General features: G+C 32.6%; 1 protein-coding gene across 3 annotated transcripts in view; it reads left to right on the plus strand.

Moving 5' to 3' along the window:
- Positions 1 to 23,729, plus strand: part of EMC2 (ER membrane protein complex subunit 2) — a 54,887-nt gene that overhangs the window by 20,930 nt on the left and 10,228 nt on the right. For 2 of the 3 annotated variants that reach the window (XM_032415913.1, XM_032415912.1), the window contains exons 6-11: positions 3,183 to 3,268; positions 3,419 to 3,478; positions 8,994 to 9,075; positions 9,886 to 9,996; positions 12,339 to 12,443; positions 22,884 to 22,971. In XM_032415913.1, the coding sequence (XP_032271804.1) occupies positions 3,183 to 3,268; positions 3,419 to 3,478; positions 8,994 to 9,075; positions 9,886 to 9,996; positions 12,339 to 12,443; positions 22,884 to 22,970 (531 nt within the window). In that variant the 3' untranslated portion in view covers position 22,971. Of the gene's footprint in view, positions 1 to 3,182; positions 3,269 to 3,418; positions 3,479 to 8,993; positions 9,076 to 9,885; positions 9,997 to 12,338; positions 12,444 to 22,883; positions 23,276 to 23,729 lie in introns of those variants that run through there. The other variant, XM_032415911.1, reaches the window with a different exon arrangement.

A 23,729-nucleotide genomic window follows, 5' to 3' on the forward strand; every position in this document is an offset into this window, starting at 1 on the left:
TCCTTTCCTAAGTAGTATCCCTCCCCCCGCCTACTCCCCCACCCCGTACCTTATTTTTTAAGATATGACAAGAGTTTCGGGAAGAATTGCTGGGTAGCCCCCTTGTACATAATGTTACAGAAGGCATGTAGCAAGTTTGATGAAGATTTGTTCATGGTCATTAATATTTTATATTTTATAATGGAATTCTAACTCTGTTATTAAAATCACTTACAAAATGTAGAACAGTTTTCATTTTTAAGACTTAAACTGACATTTGCAAAGATTGATCCAAATGAGACATTTAGAAAAATTCAGAACATTGACATATTTTACAGGAAAAAAAAAAAAAACTATAAGAAAGAAATAAATGGAAATTGATAAATATTCAAGACTCTACTTAACATTTAGTCCAATTAATACTATTTTAAAACTGTTTTGACATATAATCGATGTAGAATAGACTGCATATATTTAAGTAGGGTGTGCAATTTGTTAAGTTTTAATGTTTGTATACACCTGTGAAGCCATCACCACAGTCAAGATAGTGAACAAAACTATCATCTTCAAAAGTTCTCTTTGCTCTTTTCCATTTTTATATTCCCAAAATATGTTCTTGAGCTTTCTTGTGGGATATAATTAAGTTCCTTGAAAACAATTTGATCCTTTTGGGTCTCTGTTAGAGAGGTCCAGAAAGTGCTTATAGGGCTAGCTAGTTACTCCCCATTACATCCTTCTGGGTATTCTAGCCAGTGCCACAGGAATCATGGCATTTTCCAGTCTGGCTGGTAGGAAGAGGCACTATTCCCAGCCCTATGTGAGCTCCAGACACTTCCCCCTAAACTTTTCTGGTGGTTCTTTCCTTGGCTTTGGGTAGTTTTTTCACACACATGCACTGATCGGTACAAGGCTGAGTACTCGAGGGAAGCCCTTGAGATTTAAGGGGAATCTAGAGTTTTTATTCTGTATTCTTTCTTCTCCAGTGCTATGTCTACAAACTCTAACCTTTAATCTTCCTGAGCTCTCCGCTCCTTCTCAACTCACGGAGTCCACTGAACTCAACCTGATTTTCTCTTCTTGCACAGGACCCCTGAAACTCTCTCAAAGCAGTGATGAGCCAGGGCAATAAAAATAGGGCTCACCTCATTTGTTTCCAGCCCCTCAGGGATCACTGTTCTTTGTTGCCTGTTGTCCTGTGCCTTAAAAATTATTTTGCATATTTAATCTAGTTCTTTGTTTGGTTCAGGTAAGAGGGTAAATCTGATCCCGTCTTGGCCAGAAATGAAATCCCTTTGTAATGCTTATTTAAAAGTATCATGATAAGTAAAAATTGGTTCTTATGTCAGCATGTGGTAGTATTTTTGCCTTTGGTTAGAAAGCTGGTAAGTGCCAAGAGTTGGGATTTGTTTCTTGTCTTTTTTATTTTAAAATGTGGACTCTGTTCTACCATATTGTCTATAGAAGAAGTAGTATTATGATAAATGAAAGGAATAAAGAGTTAAATGTTTCAAATGATGTTGGATTGGTGAAATTAGATATGATATATCCAAAATAAATTAGTTTCTTAATTATATGTTAATTTATCCATCACCTATTTTCAGAAGAACTTGGGAGAAGACTCTCATTTGAAGTCTAATATTCTTTGTAAAGTCTTTAGGATTGAGTTACTTTTAGAGCTTTTCTTTTACTTTCTTTCTGAATTCTTGAGGCTTTTTAAATGGTACATTTGTTATGGCACTTTCATTGTTGTACATAGTGAAATTATTCCAAAAATATTTGAGTACCTACCATTTGGCAGGCATTGTGTTAGGCCTTTGGCATGAGCTGAATAATCAAGGATAATACATTTTTTAACACATTTCATTTTTTGTTGCCAAAATGTTATCATTGTTATTATAAATATCACTCATGGTCTTATTTATTGGGAGTCTCTTGATTCTCTCTGATTTTTTGACTCTCACTTTTTCAGAGAAAAACCCCCACCTTTTCCACCCATGACAGGTAGCTCCATTTGTCAAAGAGGCCCCATTCATTTTACTTTCCTTGTCTACATCTTGTGAAGTGTGTATTATATAAAACAATAACAATCATATTCATAATTAATAAACTTAACTTAGCTATAGCTTTTGTTCGTTTTATTGCTTAGCTATCTGCATTGAATTAAACAGAGATGGAAGAGATACAAATTTAATAATTTGCATAGTGCCCTCCAGTCCCTGTTAACTCCAGCCTCAAATGGATAATATTGATTACACACACTGTTGCTGTCTTCTTTACTTTTGTTCTATGTTCCTCCATCTATGCCCTGTCCTTCAAACAATTCCCTCTTTTGCTTTTTTACTGTATCCTTGTTCTTTCTATTTCAGTACAGGTATCACATCTGGGGCCCTCTTTGCTTCTGGCCCTTACACCTCCTCCATTCTGCCGCAGCCTGTGTTAGGCTCTCCTCCATGTTGCATGACACCCTAGATATCTCTATCATTGTCTTTTTATTTGCTGTGTCTTTTTCTCATGAGCTTCTCATGAGATAATGAGGAATTATCTGTTCTTTTTTTATCCTCATATTTTCATTGTTTTGCACAGTACCTGTCAAACAGTAGATGTTCAGTACATATTTGATGAATGCATAAATCAATGACACTGATATTTATATTTATCATTTTAAAAACTTTAAAATGCAAGTTTAGATGTTTTGTCTATTTATAAAATATTTTTTTCTGGTCCTGTGTTATTCTTGAAAGACTTACAGGTAGTTATTTCTCTTAAAACTGTGAAAAAAGTTATCAGGAGCTATATTTTATAATTCATGTGGCCATGGTGAGATTTTTTTTTTCCTAATCTCCACTATCCCTCTATCTCTTAACATACAAATCTTATGAATGAGACAGAGTAAAGGACTTTAGGCTGGGTAAAGATTAGGATTCCCTGCTGGCTTGTAATTATCAGAATCTGGATGGTTATTTATTTGAATGAAATGATGCATACATTGTGTACATCAAAAGTAAAGCATATGTGATTGTTAGAGGAATGTTTGAATTCCCCAGTGGGATGTCATGGGGTATGTTTATAAACTCCCACTAAGCAGTAGTTCTACAATGGAATTTCACTGGCATTGAGATAATAATTTGCACAGTCAAATTACCTTCTTTACAAAAACCCAGGGAATCATGAGGGCCTAATCCTTTATTAATGTCAACCCATAGGCTGCAAGAAAGCGTAAGATTGCCATTCGAAAAGCTCAGGGGAAAAATGTGGAGGCCATTCGGGAACTGAATGAGTATCTGGAACAGTGAGTGTCTTACAAGAGGATTGTGTTTTGTTATTCTGATAAATCTTTTTTAATTAAAATGGAATTTGCATTTGATTTTCCTTTTTGCCTCCATGCTGTTCATTTACAGAATATCTACACACTTTTTTCCCCCCCTTTTCCTCTCACCAGATTTGTTGGGGACCAAGAAGCTTGGCATGAACTTGCAGAACTTTATATCAATGAACATGAGTAAGTTGTAAATTTTAGTAGGAGTGCAGTTTTTATCACTATTATATAAGTTCAGAAGACTTGGTTTCTGAAAGTTCGGTGAGAGGATATGAATCCTGTCATTTTAAATGAACAAAATAAATAAATGAAAAATCATCAGTTTGTTGTCTGGTTATAATATGTGAATTGCTTTAATTAGGTCATTTGTGTTTTGCTAAATTATTTTTGTTTGAGAGATAAGTTTTTTTTTCAAATACAGATGGATTCCTTGGAATTAGAAAGGTCTGCATTTGCTGAGCTAAGGCTATTTTTAGTGATTCAAAATTGTGAATTTTTAGAGTCTAAATTGTTCTAATATACAAAGAGTATTATACTCCCTGCTGTTTAAAAATTCTGTCAATTGTATGCATTTATTAGCCTTCGTATTAAGAGAATCAACTCTTCCAAAGTAGAAGCATTCTGTTGCCTGGGTAAAAGACCAGGAATGATCAAGAATGTTGAATGCTGTAGGAACTTGCTTATTGGATATTTAATGTTTTTGTTAGCTTTTTTATTGATGCAGTGACAGGAGGAAATCCCAGTGTGAGAGGATTAGCCTCGTCTTAGTGCAAGTTTTCTAATATTGCAGCGTTAATGCTAAACTCCATCTACAGGCAGGATTTTTTTTTTTCCCCTTAGTTCTTCTAAATCTGAAGTATATCACATTGTTTCGTTTCTTCTTTCTGAGGGAATAGAATCAGATTCTCATGTGCATATTCTTACTGTGTATGAATAGTTAACCTCATTCTCATACTACAAGTAGCTGACGCAGGAAATAAGATAGAATGAAGACACTATGTCTTAGCTTTGCCCAGGGCTATATGTGTAATGTGAAATGGAGAATTAAGGTAGTTATCTGCGTATTTCTAGTAAAACCAGAGGCTAAAATAAAAGTAATAGCTGTGATTTAATGAATATGTACTGTATTGTGGGAACTATTCTTCAGTTCTCTTCTGTGCTCTGGCTGTCAGAATCTTTTTTTTTTTTTCATTAGGAAATTATTTCCTGAATCACGGACATATTAGATGTATGTATGCTTATATGATCACATATGTAAATGTACTCAGGATTCTCTTATGTATGTGAGAGTGGTAGGGCATTTGGCTTAAATGGTAATGTTTCCATTTTTCATAGCTTTTTTTCAAAATTTATTTTTATTTTTATTCTGGTATAGTTAACATACAGTGTTATATTAGTTCAGGTGTTCCATTTTTCATAGCTTTAAAGTCAACATTTGTAAAGTATATAGTATATAATTTAAATAACATGAAACTGAGTTTTTGGAGTGCAGTAAAACAATTAACATTAGTTTTATTTTGTCCCTAAAACAGATGACAGTTATTTAAAATGATTTTGTGCCTTTTGAAGATGGTGTGATTAAAAGCTTTAAAAAACATTTCAGATTAATCAAAGAATTTTTTTAATTAAAGAGATACCTAATGAAGAAAATTTGGGAAACACAATAAGGAGTAAAGACCAAATTGAGTGTAGTTGCATCATCTTAACTTATCTACAATTTATATTTTTTTCTTCAGTATCTCTTGAAACAGAAACCTAAGATAGAATTATCTTTTATAGTTTATGATTTTCACTTAGTTATGTTTTGACAGACATTCCTTATCACAATAAATATTTCACAATGTGATTTTAATGGCTTTATATTATTCCATCTTATTAATGTACTCTAGTGTTCTTAATCAGTTTCCTAGGGGAATAGAAAGCTTGTTTTTTTTTTCTTTTCTTTTTTTTTCATTTTTACTATAATTCTGTATTAATTATTTTGTTTCCTTGGACTAAATTCTTAGAAGTAGAATTACTTGATTATATGATATGCACATTTTTAGTGGTTTTGATAAATCATTTCTAGTTCTTCGCTGGAAAGGTAACATCAGTTTACTCTCACATCAGCAGTTATTAACATCCCCTTAACACTGGGTGCTATCATTCTTTTTAGTCTGTAAATTTTGTTAGGTGAAAATTGGTTACAACTTTTAAAAAATTTTAATAACTCTTTATATAAATGATATGAACCTTTGTCTTGTCAAATATATCCTTGTTATATGTCTTTTTAATATTGATTTTTTAACTTATAGAAACGTCATATTTTTATATAGTCAGATATATCAGTTTTTATTGCTTTATGTCCTCTAAGAACTACATAAATATATCACCTCTGTTTTCTTTCTTCTTTCTCAGTTTTATTTTTTTGCATATGTTTCTAATAGTTTTATATTTAGTTCTAAAATAGGCCATACTTTATTTTTAACCTGTAATTAAATTTATTATTATTATTTGCTTCGCCTTGTAATGGCCACGTTCAGTTTTGCTTTGAGTTTCTAAAGAGTTCACTGAGATAGAGTTGAATGTATACTTAAGAGAAATGAACTGAAAAATCCCAAGAAATCAAGAAATAAAAAGACAAAAAAGCACCTGAAAAGTAATTTCCTTTTAGGGGAAACGATAATTGTGTTCAACCTCTTCTTTTACCTTGTATCACAAAACTTTTTTTGGTCTTGAAGCTAGTTATTTACAAAATGACCTCCCATTTATTTTTTCTAATTGAACAGAGAGGGAATATTCAGGTTTAGGGTGAGTGGAAATAAATATCTCCAGATTTTTTGAAACTATATGAAAATCAGAATCTGTTCATTTAATTCATTTAACCTATTTGGGCAAGTCATTGTAGTAGGTAGGGTTTTTTCATTTTACTGTTTGTTTGTTTTTGGCAAAGAGGTAAGTTACTGTGGGATGTCAGTTTTGTGGGTACAGTGGCAAAATGTAGCAGTTTAGGAGTTGCGAGATATATTTTTCATTTTGGCATTCTTTTTGCATAAGAATAAGTAGGAATAAGCTCTTTTAAATATAATAGGTCACAGGCAGCATTGCTACTATAGATCTAGAATTTTTACTTCAAATAAATTTCCAAAGTAGAATGTTCATATAAGTCTATTCATTGTTGTTACAAGAATTAAAGAGGATATAGAATTCTGCCACGTGCTTTTTTTAAAATATCTTTAAGTTTCTCTTATTTAATTTGCTTCTGATTTGTAAATTCTGGTTTCTATTTAGTGATTGCAGTGATACATATCACACTATTTGACCATATTGAGACATTTTACTTGTTCTAAGTATAAAAATTAGTTAAGATGTGTACATTAGTACTACCAATATTATAAATAAAAATATGTATTTTGAACAAAGACACTTTTTTAATTTGATTTGTAGTTAAAACTAGATGTTATATCAGCAAGGAGCAATTAATAATATAAATTAATTATGATTGTGACTGTGGTTCCTTTTTGTAGGTTCAGCCTTACTATAAAATTCTATAACAAATGGAATTATCAAAATCCTACAAGGAAAAATAATGTTGATAAAACAATGTAGGGATAGATATGTAACCTACACAAACACTTTTGTGAGGAACAGAAGAACTTTGAAACTTTATTTAGTTATTGACTCTAACATACTAATACTAGTAGTTATTTTAAATAGATTCAAATAATCTTAATTCTCTAATCATTGAGGCATTGTATGTAATGAATTAACTTTTTTATGCATTTGTAATGGAATTGGCTATGTATCATTTTTGGGAGAATTGAGAAGATGGTCACTCTAGTCACTTTCCATATGGTTTAAATACTCTTGAGTGAACCTCTGTTGGAGAAAACTGTATTGGACCATCTTCTCCTTTTAGCTCTAAGTTTATTTGATTCTTTATCCACAAAATTAGTTTGATTTTATACTTTGTAAAATTGGAAGCAAGGGATCCTCTTCTGTATGTGATACTGAATAATTTCTGAGAAAAATATCTTGGCATTTATTTTTCAGTAGGAACTCATACCTGCCTAATTTATCTTACTTTATTTTGTATAAAAACCAGAGTCACAGTTGTGCTCAACCCATTTAAATCTGTAAGAACATTTATTCTTAGCATTAATATGAATTTTTGCATCACCTCAGTAAAAGGAACATATTTAGAAGGAACTGTCTTTCTGATAAAGTTGAGTGTTTAAGGTAGAGACCACTTTCTTCTTTTATAGAATGATAAATATATATCAGATAGGTAGTTATAATACATTTGTTCTAGACATCTATTCAGTCATTTGTTCAGGCATTTATTATATACCTATCACATGTCAGGAACCAGTGTGAGGTTTTGGGTATAAAAATGAAAAAGGCTAAATAGCTGTATGATCCTTGATAACAGTATATATACATCTAAAATGCTATGATTTTTGGTAATCTATAGGGTGTTTTTGGATTCTCAGGCCCTTTGGGTTTGATTGTTGTACCCATTTTTATGTTACATTGACCTCTTCATCACTGCCATCATTACCACGGTTTTTCACTGAGTGGAGTACGTAGGGGCAGTATGCACAGTGGTTAAGAGCAGGCTGTCTGCAGTGGCACAACCTAGGTTTCAGTTTGCATCTGTGTGCCTTTTCAACTATAAAATGGTGATAATTTCCTACTTCCCAGGGTTTTGGTAGGATTAAATGAATTAATATATATAACACACCTAGAGAAGTGCATGATACATAATGAGCACTAATAATACAAGTTAGCTGTTATTAGTACACGTTATGTGAAACTGCAGGATGTATATTTTGAAAAGTAAGTATATCAGACTTAGTGTAAAGACAGGTAGCTTTGTATGTTGGTGACAAATGCCAAAAATAACTGTAGGTAGCCTTTTTGTGTTGGGTACTGTCATCACCTTTCACTGGAAATAAATTTTACAACGCCTTTGTTCTTTAGGATTTCCTATAAATAGTGGCGATATTCGCATTGCTTTAAACTTATAAAATACATTGAGGGGAATTACAGTCATGTGATGTAAAACCATTTTTCCAGAGCCCTTTGTAGCAGTCCTTTCCTCAGGTTTTTAGCAAGATGTTTGTTTCTTTATCACATGATGAAATAGTAGTAGAGTGCATATCAAAACCACTAACTTGATCTATTTTTCATGGGTTTAAAAATTTATAACTTCATTAGAATTTCATATTGGCAAACAAGTAATGAAAAGTCTTTATAATAGAATATGTTGGTAGATAGGTGTCAATAAAGGATTTTTGTGAATAGATAGTATTTAATAAAATGTTTATTTCCTCTTTACACTTTAGCTATTTATTTTATTCAGTGATCAATGGACTTGAAGTTATTTTATATGTAACCTGATCCAAGGTTGTGAAGTCTGTGTTGTGAATAATGTTTGGATGTCATAATAGTGACCCAGTTTTAAGGATGTAGTATCTACTGATTGTTCATAGGCTGCCTCAGAATTTAAGCCTTTGTTATTTGTATTTAAGAATTCAGCATACCAAGTATATTATTACTGAAGCTTTTAAATTTTGGGAATGAAATATCTAACATCACTAAAACTGTTTTAAAATTATTTTCCAGCATTGCTTTAAATTATTTTTAATTATTTTTATTTTAGCTAAGATGGTATATGTGACTTTTAAAATTGATTTCTCCTCTTCATATTTTTCAGCTATGCTAAAGCAGCCTTTTGTTTAGAGGAGCTAATGATGACTAATCCACACAACCACTTATACTGTCAGCAGTATGCTGAAGTAAGTGCTTTCAAAAACAACAGTTGTATATGATTTTATTTTTGTTGGTGTTAGGTATTATTTTGGAACTAAGAATATGTCCTTAATGTGAGGCACATATATAAATACTTAAGACATCTGATAAAAACTGACTGTAGGTGTAAAAGCTTTACATTTTTAATATTATAATGGGAATATGGCTTTCAAAATAAAAGTGCTTACTTAAAACAGTGAAATTCTTTGTATTTTTTATTGTATATTTTCTTTCCTAATTATGAATTAATGATGCCACAGTTGTCACCATTTAATGGCTTCTGAGGCATTTACAATGATTATGATTTTTAAATCCATATTCTAGGAAATTCATATTAAGATCAATATTTTTAGAAGTAGGAAGTATTTACCTTACTATTAAGAATAGTAATACAATTGAATGCTATAAGGTTAGAAGCATTTCATTAATAATGAATGTCAAGGTGACTAGAAAAGGGCAACTCAGTATGTAAGTATAGATTTAGAATGCTACTAATAGAAAATATAAAGTCGTGAGGCATTAGCAAGGCAGCTGAAAAAGAAATTAATATTGGCTTTTTTATTGACAACATTTTGTTTTAAAAAGTACTCTGTGATCTTAATGTTCACAGAATAGGTTTTTCAGGGAGGTTATGCTTTAAAATTTTAGCTTTAACAACTTTAAGATGAATTCTTTTAACATCTTGCATTTGTTTACAGAATATCTGTTTCAGTTACTAATGCCTATGGTATGATGAAACATGCTATATTTCAAAGTAGTAAAATAAACAGGTTTCAGCACTCTGCAATTTTTAACAGGTTAAATATACCCAGGGTGGACTTGAAAACCTCGAACTTTCAAGAAAGTATTTTGCTCAGGCACTGAAACTGAACAACAGAAATATGAGAGCTTTGTTTGGGCTTTACATGGTGAGTAGAGGTGCATGTTTAATGTTATTTTACGAAGTCTGTCATTTAAAGTCCATTAACTATCCCATCCAATCACTTCCCTCTTGTTTGTATTTTGTTGATAAGCATATTTTTTTCCTCTCGTTAAATATGAGCAATAGGTTGTAAGGCAGTTTTATTTTTAAATGTTAATACATCCTAACTATTTGACATTTTATTATAAAATATCTTCTATTGTATCAGAATTTAAATCTGCCTTTTTATTAAATAGGAACAGATACAAAACCATAATTTGTATCTTAATTGTTTTGATATTCTTGGGTTTATGCCCAACATTATTTTGTATTTCTTACCTTAAATTATAATTGTATGACATAGTTTTAAACTATGCAATAAAAGACATTAGCAAAAAAAATCTCTACTGTCAAATTAAAATTTTTTTATGGTACAAAAGAGAGCTTGGAAATTGTGGTAAGCATGTAATTAAATATTTCTATGGTTTATGTATGCCAAATGATGAGTTTAGAAAAGTCAATTAACAAGAGCTATGGGAAATAGAGGAAGAATTTGCTGAGCTTTAAAATATACATAAAATAAGCCCCTCCCTACAATCAGAAATCCTCTTTTTATTAGGCCAGTTCTTTGAAATTTTAATTTATCCTGGTCTTTTCAAGGACTTTTGGATGAATGTCTTGTCGGGGATCAGTGAAAAAGAATCGATTGCAGAAATAGAGGCAGGAAGAAATATAAATGAAATAATTTTTAGGAAAGGAATGGTAAAATATGATTAGAAAATAGTTCAAAGGAATTTCAAGAAATTTTTCCTGGATCTACCAGTGCCAGTTGTAGTAGGTTAGAGGTACAGTATAGTAGTGGTGTTGTCTCTTTTCACCATATAAATGAAAGATTAATTTTAAAAAATTATTAATGATAGTTTATACATAACACTTTATGTGCTGGGCATTGTTTTAAGCTCTTTTTTAATTTTAAATCATTAAATCCTCATATCAACTATTTGAGAAGAAACTGTTATTACTACCATTTCACAGAAAGTGAACCTAAGACACAGAGAGGTCTAGTTAATTTGTTGAAAGATGATCACAGACTTACTAAGTGATTGAGCTGGGATATCAGCTCCGTCAGTTGATTCCAGAGTCATTCCCTTAATCACTGCATTTGCTAAAATTCATATGAAAGAGGTGACATTAAAGACATACAGGTGTAAAAATAAGATTTTGGCCAATAAATTCCTAAATTCCTCACTGACAGAGGAGGAGAGAGTGGGAAAGAGCCTGTCACACAGGCTAGGTATAAAAGAAAGGCTTAATTTTTTTTTTTTAAATCACATGGATGAATCCTCTTAAGAATCAGATATATTTAAACATAAGATAAAAGATCTTCCTCTTCCCAGAAATACAATATATGCTTAAAAATTAGTATTTAATTTTGGTTGTTTACAGATTCTTTCATGGATCCTAGATTAACAATCCCTTGTTTAAGTACATTTTTTATTTTTTTTATTTTTATTTTTTTTAAAGATTTTATTTATTTATTCATGAGAGACAGAGAGAGAGAGAGACAGAGGCAGAGGGAGAAGCAGGCTCCCCGCGGAGCAGGGAGCCTGATGCGGGACTCGATCCCAGGACCCTGGGATCACGACCTGAGCCGAAGGCAGACGCTTAACCGACTGAGCCACCCAGGCATCCCTTAAGTACATTTTTTAAAAGGAGAGGGTGGATTGATCAAATTGCAGTCATTCTAACTGGTGCTGTGCAACATAGTTTGGAAACTCTTGGTAAAGTGTAAAGAGGACTAGATTGGAAATGAGGATCTCTTTCTATTTTTAAGGCTTTCAGTAACTTGCTTTGGTCAAGTCAAATCACTCCTATTGGACTTAAATTTTTTTTTACCCATTAATGTAGGAAATCGGACTAAATTATTTTTGAGATTCCTTCTTACATCAATATTCAATAATTCTATAATTCTGACATTGGAAAGCTGAAGTAATATAGTAATAAAGAACTAGAAATAGTAATTTAATAACAATAATAATGACCTTCAATATTCTACAGTATTTAAGTGATATTCTACAGTATTTAGGTATTTAATTTTACCATTAACAGTTGTGGTAGATGACTAATAAAATAAATTTAGGTATTTAAGATGCTCTTTCTCTTTTTGTCACTTTATTCTATATTTTAAACTATATTTTCATTTTTAAACACCAATATCATTCCACTTTATTTTAAAAATTGTTTTGGTACTCTTTGTTATCCCATTGCAAATATGACCCTTACTTTTTTTTTTTTATTATTGGCTAGAAAAAAGGAATTTTGTTTTTGATGTTTCTTTTTTGTTTTTAGTCGGCAAGTCATATTGCTTCTAATCCAAAAGCAAGTGCAAAAACAAAAAAGGACAACATGAAATATGCTAGTTGGGCAGCTAGTCAAATAAACAGAGCTTATCAGGTCAGTATTGATAATTTTATATTATCATATAGGTCAGTTAATGTATTTCTTAGTTGTTTTTGTTTCAGCAAACTACAAAGCCAAATGTCTATCATTGGACTTTTATGTCTTTTGGTCTTAATCAAATGTGTTTTAATTGTGTAGAATTAACTTGTAGAATCACTTATTTTTTTTTCTTTTTTCAAAAGAAGTCCGTTACCTTGTTATGATTCCATAAGTAGCCTTACTATCTGGAAATTTCAGTAGTGAGCATTTGGCAAATAAAAAGTAATTCTAAAAATCCAGAAAAGGTAAATTGTGCAGTGTATTTCAGAAGCAGATTGGGTGTGTAACATATTATTAATTAGAGTATCTCAGGTAATTAAAAGGGAGGAAGAAAAGCCTAAATGTAAACTAGCCAGACTATATAAAAAAGTTTTTGTACTCTGCTTACATGTCAGATCTTATCTGAAACTTCTTCCCTCATTTCTTCATTTTCTGAAGGTTGTCCCTAGGAGATTCTTCAGGAAGAGCTCATGGCAAAATAATATCTTCTTACATCTTGCATGTTTATAAACTTATTTCTCTGTAGTCTTTATATTTGAGGGATAGTTTGGCTTTTTATACAACCTTTAGCTTATATTTACTTAAGTATTTTAAACATATTGTTCCATTGTGTTTTAGAATAAAATATTGCTGTTAAGAAGTCTTATTCCATCCTGATTTTCTTTCCCTAAGTGACTTAGACTGTTTGTCCGGATGTCCAAAGGAATTTTTTTCTTTATCATTAAAATCCAGTAGTTTTACTACAATATGTTTTGTTGATTGTTATTGGGTCAGTTTTCCCAAATGCACAATAGACCCATTTAATATGTAAATTTAATCCTCTTTTAATCTGAGAAGAGTTGCTTTGTGTTAAATATTTTTTCTGTTTGATAGCCCAAGGTTTTTTTTCAGGTCTCTAATTATAAGTTTATTAGATTTCCTTTCTCACCTCTTTCCTCTGTCATTCATTTTCTTTCAAATCTTTTTCTGTTATTTTCTGTATTAATTTTTTATGGAGTTAATCGTATTCTCTTTTTGTTTTTGCTGTTCTCCTTGTTTAAATCAGATAGTTTTTATTAGGGGAAGGTTTTTGTGGAGTGAGGGCATCGGAGATAGGATAACTTTCCCAACTTGTCTTTTTATGGCTTCCTTTTTGTTATATAGAATTTAAATATGACCTTTCTGTATACACAGTCTTTCTCAGAACTAGTCTGGTTCAGAAAGATTTTCTGTCTTCAGCCTTCTGTTCTACTCTTAGAGCTCTATAGATCTTGAATTTTGAGGTGTTGCTCTCAGCTTGAAATACTGCATTTTGTTGTTTTATTTTATTCTGGGATTTGCTGCCTGTGGACATCACTACCTTCCTCTCATCTACTCCTTTCCCTTATCTGAACCATCTCTCCCTTTTCCCCCTAGTGTTTCCGCCCTGTTTTGGTTTCAGTTTCTGGTGATTATCCTTCAGTGTGAGGTTTTTTTCCTCCTGGAAGAGAGTGTTTGCTGGACATTTTAGAGATTTTGAGGTTGTAGACTGTTAGACTTGTTTAACGTCACATTTGATTTGGAGCTTTTGAGACTGTCCTGGTTTTGCAGGCCATTTGCAGATTCATCAATTCACACTTTTTTCATTTCTGTGGCTTGTAGAGTAGTAGGTTGTCCATCCTACCATACATACTCCTATCATACAGCCATTGATCTTTTGGAGGTCCTGCCACTGTTGGTGATAAAAACCACATTACAGGGTTTTGGAGGATTACCTGTAATGTAGTTTTTTTGAAGATGTTCTCTTTGTTTTCTGTTATTTTGTTTTTCGTGCTTTTTCTTTGTTTTTGTACTCCTGGTTGGAGAAGGTTGGGGAGATTAAAAAAATTCAGTGCCCCATGATCATATTATTTAAAGTCACTTTAGTGTATTTTTATTATGTATAATAGAGGATATTACTTCTGTTGGCATATTGTAAGTCAGAATATTTATAAATATCAGCTAGGCTGTGCTTCTTCAAATGCAGTTAGTTTGAGATAGCACAGATTATAATAGGGTTCCACACATAGTAGGTCTAGAGTGTATGTATGTGTGTGTGTGTGATTTAAAGATAAGACTTGGATAATATAAAACTAATGTAATGGTTTGCAGACTACATCCTTGTTTTTAAGATATTTTTGAGAAACAACTAGCTGCTCAGAGAGTGCTTTTTTTGACATAGCATGAGTATATTTTTAAAATCAGTTTTTATTACAACATACATAGAAAAAAGAACCCAAGTCATAAATGTACATTTCAATTAATTATACAAGGTAAATGTATCCAAGTCAAGAAATAGAAACATTACAGCACCCCAGAGCCCTCATAGTACATCCTCTTAATTTCTACTCCTGTTAACCTCAGGAGTGTTGATTAATAATCCCATAGTCTTGACTGTTTTTGAACTTTATGGTATCATAGTATGTATTCATTTTTGTCTAGCCTATTTCACTATTATATTTATGACGTTTATCCCTCTTCATGTCTGTAGTTCATTCATTTTCATTGTACTGTAGTCTATTGTATGAACATACTACAATTTATCTAGTCAGTTGTTGATAGGCATTTGGGTTATTTCCTGTTTGGGGCTATTTTGAATAATATTACACTGAATATTGCTGCAGTCTTTTGGTATACATGTACTTCTGATGGGTGTATACCTTTGAGTGGAAATACTGGGTCATAATTTGTTTTCCACATCAGTTATTTATAGTCTCACCAGCCATGTTTGGTAATTCTCATAGTTCTACATCTTTATCAATACTTGGTCCTGTCAGTTTTTATAATTATAGCCATTCTGGTGTATGTATAGTGGTATCTCATCGTTTCATTTTGCATCTCCCTGATGACCAGTGAGATTGAACACTTTTTCGTATGTTTATTGGCTATTTGGATATCTCTTTCATGAAGTCTATATTTTTAATTGGTTTATGACTTTTTATTTTGTTTTTTAGTTTTCTGATTATGAGCTTTTTGTTATATGTGCAGCAAATTTCTTCACCTTCTTACTTGCAATCTCTCTCAAATGATTTTAATGAATAAAAGTTCTGAAGTGAAATATGTTCATTTATATTCTCCAATGGTTTGTGCTTTTTGTGTTGTTTAAGAAATCAGTTGCTACTCATAGTCATACAGATAATTTTGTGTGTCTTCAGAGGTTTTTTTCCTTCTACCTTTTGTATTTAGATCCAGAATCCATTTGGAATTGATTTCTATGTATGATGTGAAATAAGGGTCAGTTTTCCCCCAAGTAACTATCTAGAGAGTTTCTGTCCATCTCTGTATTCTGTCATGAGTCCCATTCCTGGAAGCTAGTATCACCATGTAGGAGTTAAGAGAAGAACACAAATGCTGGGTCCGTATTGTCTACAAGGTTTGGCTCTGACATTTATTATTTATGTGATTTTGGATAAGTTATATACTATTTCTGGGCCTAGCCTTTCAGCTGCAAGATGGACACAATAGAAATTTTCTGAGGATTAAAGGAGTTAATATGTGATTTTCACTAAATCACAGTAATATTCATTACATTGTTTTTACTAATCACATTCTCCAAGTTTACTTTATGATGCTTTCTGTGTTCATTGCAACTATAACCACCACCACAAGAATAGTTATAAGAGCAGATATTTATAGAAAATTTCTTAGGAGCTAGGTACTTTTCCTGTTTTACAAATGAAGAACTTAAAGCATGGAAAGATTAAATAACTTTCCCAAGGTGACAGAGCTGGTTAATGACAGGTTTTTAAACCTAGGGAGTCTGACTCCAGAGTTGATGCTCTGACAGCCGCAATATACTGCCTGTATAAAGAAATGTCAGGTATAAATGTATCTGAAGCTATAAATGCAGTTTTTCACTCTCAGTTATTTTCTCATGTGAACAATTGATAGCCTACCCTCACTTGTTTTCTCTTTTCATTTCAGACTTAAAGCTCTGAGTAGTAACTAAATTCAGAGTTTAGTTTTGTTTGTTTTCCTTTTTCCCTGTCTCTTCAGTAATAAAAGGCCAGACAAGTATGCCCTTCCCTGCTTTATGAGATGCACCTTATCACTGGACATCAACCTGTCATTTCAGTATTTTAAGCCATTGTTCATAGATCTAAACGCTGTTTTTTAGTAATATTTACCCTCCCTGCCATTCTTTTTTTCTTTTTTTTTTTTAATTTTGCCTTACTAGATCTATTCTATTTACAGACTTATAAAGTCTCAGTGTTCTTTGGAAGGAGCTCTAAGAGTGTCACTGGTACTCTTCAGTATTTGAGTTTTGCATCATAAACTCCTTAGTCCACAGTGATGTTTTACCCATCTTTACTGAAGATATGATTTGTCTTCTCTTGACTCTATAGGAAAGGATAGAAAAAAGAACTTTTGCCAGTTTCTATCATTTTAGATACCACTGCAGGAAGATAACACATCTCTCAGTTGGTCTTGTCAGGTTTCTGTATAGCAACTTCCAGACCAACTAAACCCATCATGCAAAATTTACTTGCCCCCAGACACCAGTAACAGGTTTTAAATAAAATTTCTTTGTGCTTTTAAAGCTTGTATTTTTCTGTAGAGGTTCTGGGTTCTTTCTGTGAATCAGATTCCATAAATATTTGTATCCATTACCTTTTGCTAACTTAGTGAATTAAAATAACAACTTCTTTGCTTATGAGGCTATAGGTAGGCTGTTTGGCTTGGGCTCAGTTGAGTAATTCTGCTCGTCTCGACTGGGCTTATTTATGTTTCTGCACCATGCTAGTGGTTGATGGCCTCACTTAAATATCTGACTTTGGCTGGCTGGCAGCTGGGAGTGCTGGGCCTCGTGTTTCTCATTTGGCAGGCTAACTTGGACTTATTCATGTGGTGGTCTCAGGGTTCCAAGAGTAGCAAACAGGCAAACTCCACCGTTCAAGGGCTTTTTGAGTCTCTGTTTGTGTCACATATGGCTAATTTTCCATTGAGCAAAGTAAGTCACATGGTCAACCCAGATTCAGGGGATGTAATACTTCACCTCTTAATGGCAAGACAAATATGTGGTCATTTGGCAATTTCTTACACTATTGTAAAGCTCCGTATTCCCCACCTTCTATTTTCATTTATTTTGCCTTTTTCTTTTTGTCTGCTTTATTGAGGTATGATTTATAGACAATAACGTGCACATATTTTAAATGCACAGTTGAGTTTTGACAGGTGTATATATACTCCTTTCTCACCATCACCCCATTCAAGATATACAGCATTTCTGTCACCCCAGAAAGTCCCTTCTGCTGCTCTGCAGTCAGCCCCTCCTGACATTGCAGACAAGCACTGATATGATTTTTATCACTATAAATTAGTTTGCCTGTACTAGAACTTTATATAAATGAGATCATAGGTTATGTACTCTTTTGTGCCTGGCTTCTTCCACTCAGTATAATGTTTCTGAGATTCATCCATCCAGTGTTCCAATTTATTATTTTGTCCACCCATATTATTTTCCACAAATTATGCAAAGGTAAATTTTAGCCCAATTTATCCCAGTTATCACAATGGATAAATTATTGATCTTTGAATTTGATAAACAAGTTTTTATTATTTGAGTATGCTTTCTGGTGTTTTCCCTAAGATCCATAGGGAATTATGAAAGAAGAGTTTTTTTAAGCAGAATCTAACTGTATGGAAACAAAAATGCAGGATTTGTGATTAATGTGGAAAGTATAACTTTCAGAGATTGACATTTTTAGTAATTAGATAAATTTCTGGGATCTAATTGAGAATTTTATGACTCATGTCTAAGCATATAAACAAGTATAAAGTATAGAATAAATGCTCCTTATTGTAATGTTTTTCTGGGCATTTGTAAATTAGAGAAAATGAGATTTTAAGAACTGGGTTTCCTTCTTTCTTTCTACTTAATAATGAAACAGAATATGGCTACTACTTGCTCTTCAATTAGGTAATTAGTTTAGCATGTTCAGTATAGGCAGGCAAGTTTGATTAATGCTCATGAGAAACTTTAATGTGAACCTACTCACAATAATTTTCCAGATAAATGCTTCTTTAGTACACTGTTAAATTTGTGCTAGCAGTCCATATGTTATTTATGATTGCAGAGGTGATTCTGTTACTATCCTTTTGGGAAATGGAAAATTAAATCATGATTTGAGGGAAAAATAGAATTCCGGCTTAATCAGTTAAATTGCCATATAATTCTGGAATAGACAAAATAATTGCATGTCAGGCAAAATTTGAAGTGATAGATTTGTATTTCCAACTTTCTTTTTATTTGTTCTGACACAAATAAGTTTGGTTTATTCTAAATTGCACTGGTTGTCAGTAGTGTTTACACACAATCTTAGGTGATTTTTTTTAAATTAGCTAATTAAAAAAATCATAGATTTATATTTACTACTATTATGTTTAAGAACAAATCAAGAAAAGTACTGTATTTTAAAATTCTAATTATGACTTCAGCTCTACAGAAATTTTTCATTATTCTGTTTTGCTAATTAAAAAATCAGAGTGAATGTTACTATGTGGTATCCTATTTTGCTCAGACCCATCAAAGCTTTTTCTTAGAATTAAGCCTTTAAGTATCTGATTAGGACCATTCCTGTTTACTTTGGATAGGCAGTAGTAAAAGAAAAGGCTTTCTGTTCTTGGTAAGTCCTTGTGAAAGTGAATTTATCAACTGGATAATAAGAGTAATAACACACCCCACATCCTTTGGTCACCTTGGGAAATTATGAAAAGGCAGAGTTGTAAATGTTGTGTTTACCATATTTTGTAATTATGAATTGTATACTTAACATTTGAATTCCTTGAATTAGTAATGTTTTGTGAAAGGTAAAGTGATCTTGATTTTTATGAGAAGCTTTTCTCTTCCCCTGGCATTTCTTCTAGAAATCCCCTTTATTTACTCTATCAAATCAAGATTCAACCATAGAAGCTAATGGTTTAGGAAGTAGGAGAATCATAATGTTAACCTGCCGCCAAGAAAGGTCAGAGGCAGGTTACCAATTCCTGAAGTCTGTTGCTTCTGTGATTTTACCTGTGCTTGATCACTTAATCTTTCTCAACAGGTCATGAGAAGTTTGCCAAATTAAGTTAATTACAAAAGAGAAGGAACACATCATAAATCAAGTGCTAAGTGCTTACGACAGCATTGGTATTTGCAGGGAAGATCAGTCACTTGAAAATGTATTAAGTGCTTAGATGTTAATTTGAAAATACTGTATTTTGCTAATAGCAAATGTTAATCAATACTTTAACCAGGGGCACAGGGAATATAGATATCTATATAATAAACTTTCTCTTACCCCCACAAGGAACATTTATTTGGTTAATCTATAGTATTCAGTGACTGATAAATGATGAGAATTGTCAGTCTAGTTAGAAAACCCATTTTAAAATCATCATGGGATATTCAACAGTGTTTCTCATACTGATTATGTGCACTATATTGAATTTAATATGCCATGAACTTGCTTTTAAATATGCAAAGATACCATTTTTAATCCATTGTATTTTGTTTTCATTATAAAATTCAGTCCCAATTTGGTTTTATAAAATAAATTACAACTTCACAAACTAGAAATGCATATTTTAAAACATGTTTACATCATTTTAATATGTAGCAGAGTTTTATTTGACAACTCTTTACTGCAGAAACGTATCTTGTCAACTAATAATTACAGAAAAATTTTAAAGATTCTGACTTACTTTAAATCATTTTAGAGATGTCTTGCAACTTTAAAGTATTTACTAGAAATTACATTTATATTTTACTTTTGTTGAAATTATAAATATTTGTTTAGAGGCCCGAGAAGTAGAAATGGTTCACATTTCTATAGAAATATAAATTTCACTTATAAATTATGCTTCTTATTTCATAAAAATTTTCTAGTCAAAAGAGGATAATTTTATTTTTTTAATTTATTTTTTATTCTTTTTTATTCACATAATGTATTATTTGTTTCAGGGGTACAGGTCTGTGATTCATCAGTCTTACACAATTCACAGAGGTCACCATAGCACATGCCCTCCCCAGTGTCCATCACCCAGCCACCCTATCTCTCCCACCCCCCTCCACTCCAGCAACCCTCAGTTTGTTTCCTGAGATTAAGAGTCTCTTATTGTTTGTCTCCCTCTCTAGTTTCGTCTTGTTTCATTTTTCCCTCCCTTCCCCTATGATCCTCTGTCTTGTTTCTCAAATTCCTCATATCAATGAGATCATATGATAATTGTCTTTCTCTGATTGACTTACTTCGCTTAGAATAATACCCTCTAGTTCCATCCACGTCGTTGCAAATGGCAAGATTTCATTTTTTTGATGGTTGCATAATATTCCATTGTATACATATACCACATCTTTATCCATTCATCTGTTGATGGACATCTAGGCTCTTTCCATAGTTTGGCCATTGTGGACATTGCTGCTATAAACATTGGGGTGCAGGTGCCCCTTCAGATCACTACATTTGTATCTTTGGGGTAATTGCTGGGTCATAGGGTAGCTCTATTTTTAACTTCTTGAGGAACCTCCATACTGTTTTCCAGCGTGGCTGCACCAGCTTGCATTCCCACCAACACTGTAGGAAGGTTCCGCTTTCTCTGCATCCTCGCCAACATCTGTTGTTTCCAGACTTGTTAATTTTAGCTATTCTGACTGGTGTGAGGTGGTATCTCATTGAGGTTTTGATTTGTATTTCCCTGATGCCAAGTGATGTTGAGCACTTTTTCATGTGTCTGTTGGCCATTTGGATGTCTTCTTTGGAGAAATATCTGTTCATGTCTTTTGCCCATTTCTTGATTGGATCATTTGTTCTTTGGGAGTTGAGTTTGATAAGTTCTTTATCTTTTTGGATACTAGCCCTTTATCTGATACGTCATTTGCAAATATCTTCGTCATTTGCAAATATCTTCTCCCATTCTGTCGGTTGTCTTTTGGTTTTGTTGACTGTTTCCTTTGCTGTGCAAAAGCTTTTTATCTTGATGAAGTACCAATAGTTTGTTTTTGCCCTTGCTTCCCTTGCCTTTGGCGATGTGCCTAGGAAGAAGTTGCTGCAAGTGAGGTCGAAGAGGTTGCTGCCTGTGTTCTCCTCAAGGATTTTGATGGATTCCTGTCTCATATTGAGGTCTTTCATCCATTTTGAGTTTATCTCTGTGTATGGTGTAAGGAAATGGTTCTGGTTTCATTCTTCTACATGTGGCTGTCCAATTTTCTCAGCACCGTTTATTGAAGAGACTGTTTCCATTGGATATTCTTTCCTGCTTTGTCAAAGATGAGTTGACCATAGAGCTGAGGGTCCATTTCTGGGCTCTCTATTCTGTTCCATTGATCGGTGTGTCTGTTTTTGTGCCAGTACCATACTGTCTTGATGATTACAGCTTTGTAGTAGAGCTTGAAGTCCGGAATTGTGATGCCACCAGCTTTGCTTTTCTTTTTCAACATTCCGAAAGAGGAGGGTTTTAAAATCAAGTTTATGTTTTTGTAGGTTATCACACTACTTAAACATTTAAATTGGCCAATTTTGCAGTGAAATCTTAGTATACTTCAACTAAAAGTGAAGCCTTAATGAAAATTTTATTAAAGTCCAAATTTAGAGCATTGATGAAAGAAATTAAAGACAACACAAGCAAAATAGAAGGATATTCCATACTCATGGGTTGGGAGAAAAATATTGTTAAAAGGTGCATACTGCCCAAAGCAGTCTGCAGATTTAATGCAATCCCTATCAAAATACCAATAGCATTTTTTACAGAACTAGAACAAATAATCCTAAATTTGTATGGAACCACAAAAGACCCCGAATAGCCAAAGCAATCTTGAAAAAGAAAAACGAAGCTGGAGGAGGTATCACAATTCTGGACTTCAAATTATACTACAAAGCTTTGGTAATCAAAACAATAGGGTACTGGCACAAAAATAGACACAGATCAGTGGAACAGGATAGAAAGCCCAGAAACAAACTCACATTTATATGGTTAATTAATCTTTACCAAAAGAGGCAAGAATATGCAATGGGAAAAAGACAAATCTCTTCAACAGAATGGTGTTGGGAAAACTGGGCAGCCACAGGCAAAATAATGAAATTGGACCATTTTCTCCTACCATAGAGAAAAATAAACTCAAAATGCATTAAAGACCTAAATGTGAGACCTGAAACCATAAAAGTCCTGGAAGAGAACATGGGCAGTAATTTCTCTGACATTGGCCATAGCAACATTTTTCTAGATAGGTCTCCAGAGGTAAGGGAAATAAAAGCAAAGAATAAAACCCAAATTCTGTTTTATTGAAGAAAAGATATTTGATTTCTTGCTAGTGATAAAATAGATAATGTTAGCTCTCATTAGCAATGTGAAGGTAAGATTGTGATTTTGAACCTGCCATGAAATTGAACCTAATTGCATTTTTTTTTTTTTTTAAATTAGTTTGCAGGTCGAAGTAAGAAGGAAACCAAATACTCTCTTAAGGCAGTCGAAGACATGTTGGAAACACTGCAGATCACCCAGTCTTAAGGTTTCAAACTCTTTCACATTACATTTCACAACTGCACAATTGAACTTACTGGCCTGTGACTACTAAATGCCTAGTGCTATTTATATACTAATTTTTTGTTAAGAGGGCAATTGTAAAGAATGTTTATATAGACCTAAAAATGCCTTTTATTGCTAAGCAGGAAGATGGAGAAAGTCCACGGAAGAGAGATTTAACAAGATTCATATTGATTGTACATCATTCTCTTCATAGCACACATATATAACTTCTTTTAAACCACAACCTGATGTAGAAATCCCATAAATAAATCATGTGATTTATTAAACTTGCATTTGAAGATTCTAGATTCTTTTTGTTACACTCAAATAGTGAATATGTTGTTTCAGAATTCAGTTTCTAGTTAACTCCTTTTTGTTTGTGATAAAAAATATAGAGCATGCATTGCTGACAAGCAAAATGTTGGCAAATTATTTTGATTCTCTTTATAGTGTCAAGTTGGATTTTGCTGTGCATTCCAGTAGGCTATTGTTTTATGTGCTATAATGTTATTCTCATAAATCTTGCTTAATAATGTTCAGTAATATCTCTGTAAAATTTTTGTTTTGCCATAGGACATAATTGAGATTTTTACCAATAAAAAGCTCTAAGGTTCATGTATGCTATAATGCTATAATGCTATAACCTTTATGAAAGTTAAATTTATTGAACTTTTAAGTATTTTGCATAAAATAATATTAAAACAGACAATAGGGATGAAAGAGGTTTCAGTAGCTGAGTTA

Source organism: Phoca vitulina, unplaced genomic scaffold (genome assembly GCF_004348235.1).
Source record: "Phoca vitulina isolate PV1807 unplaced genomic scaffold, GSC_HSeal_1.0 scaffold18, whole genome shotgun sequence".
NCBI lineage: Eukaryota > Metazoa > Chordata > Mammalia > Carnivora > Phocidae > Phoca > Phoca vitulina.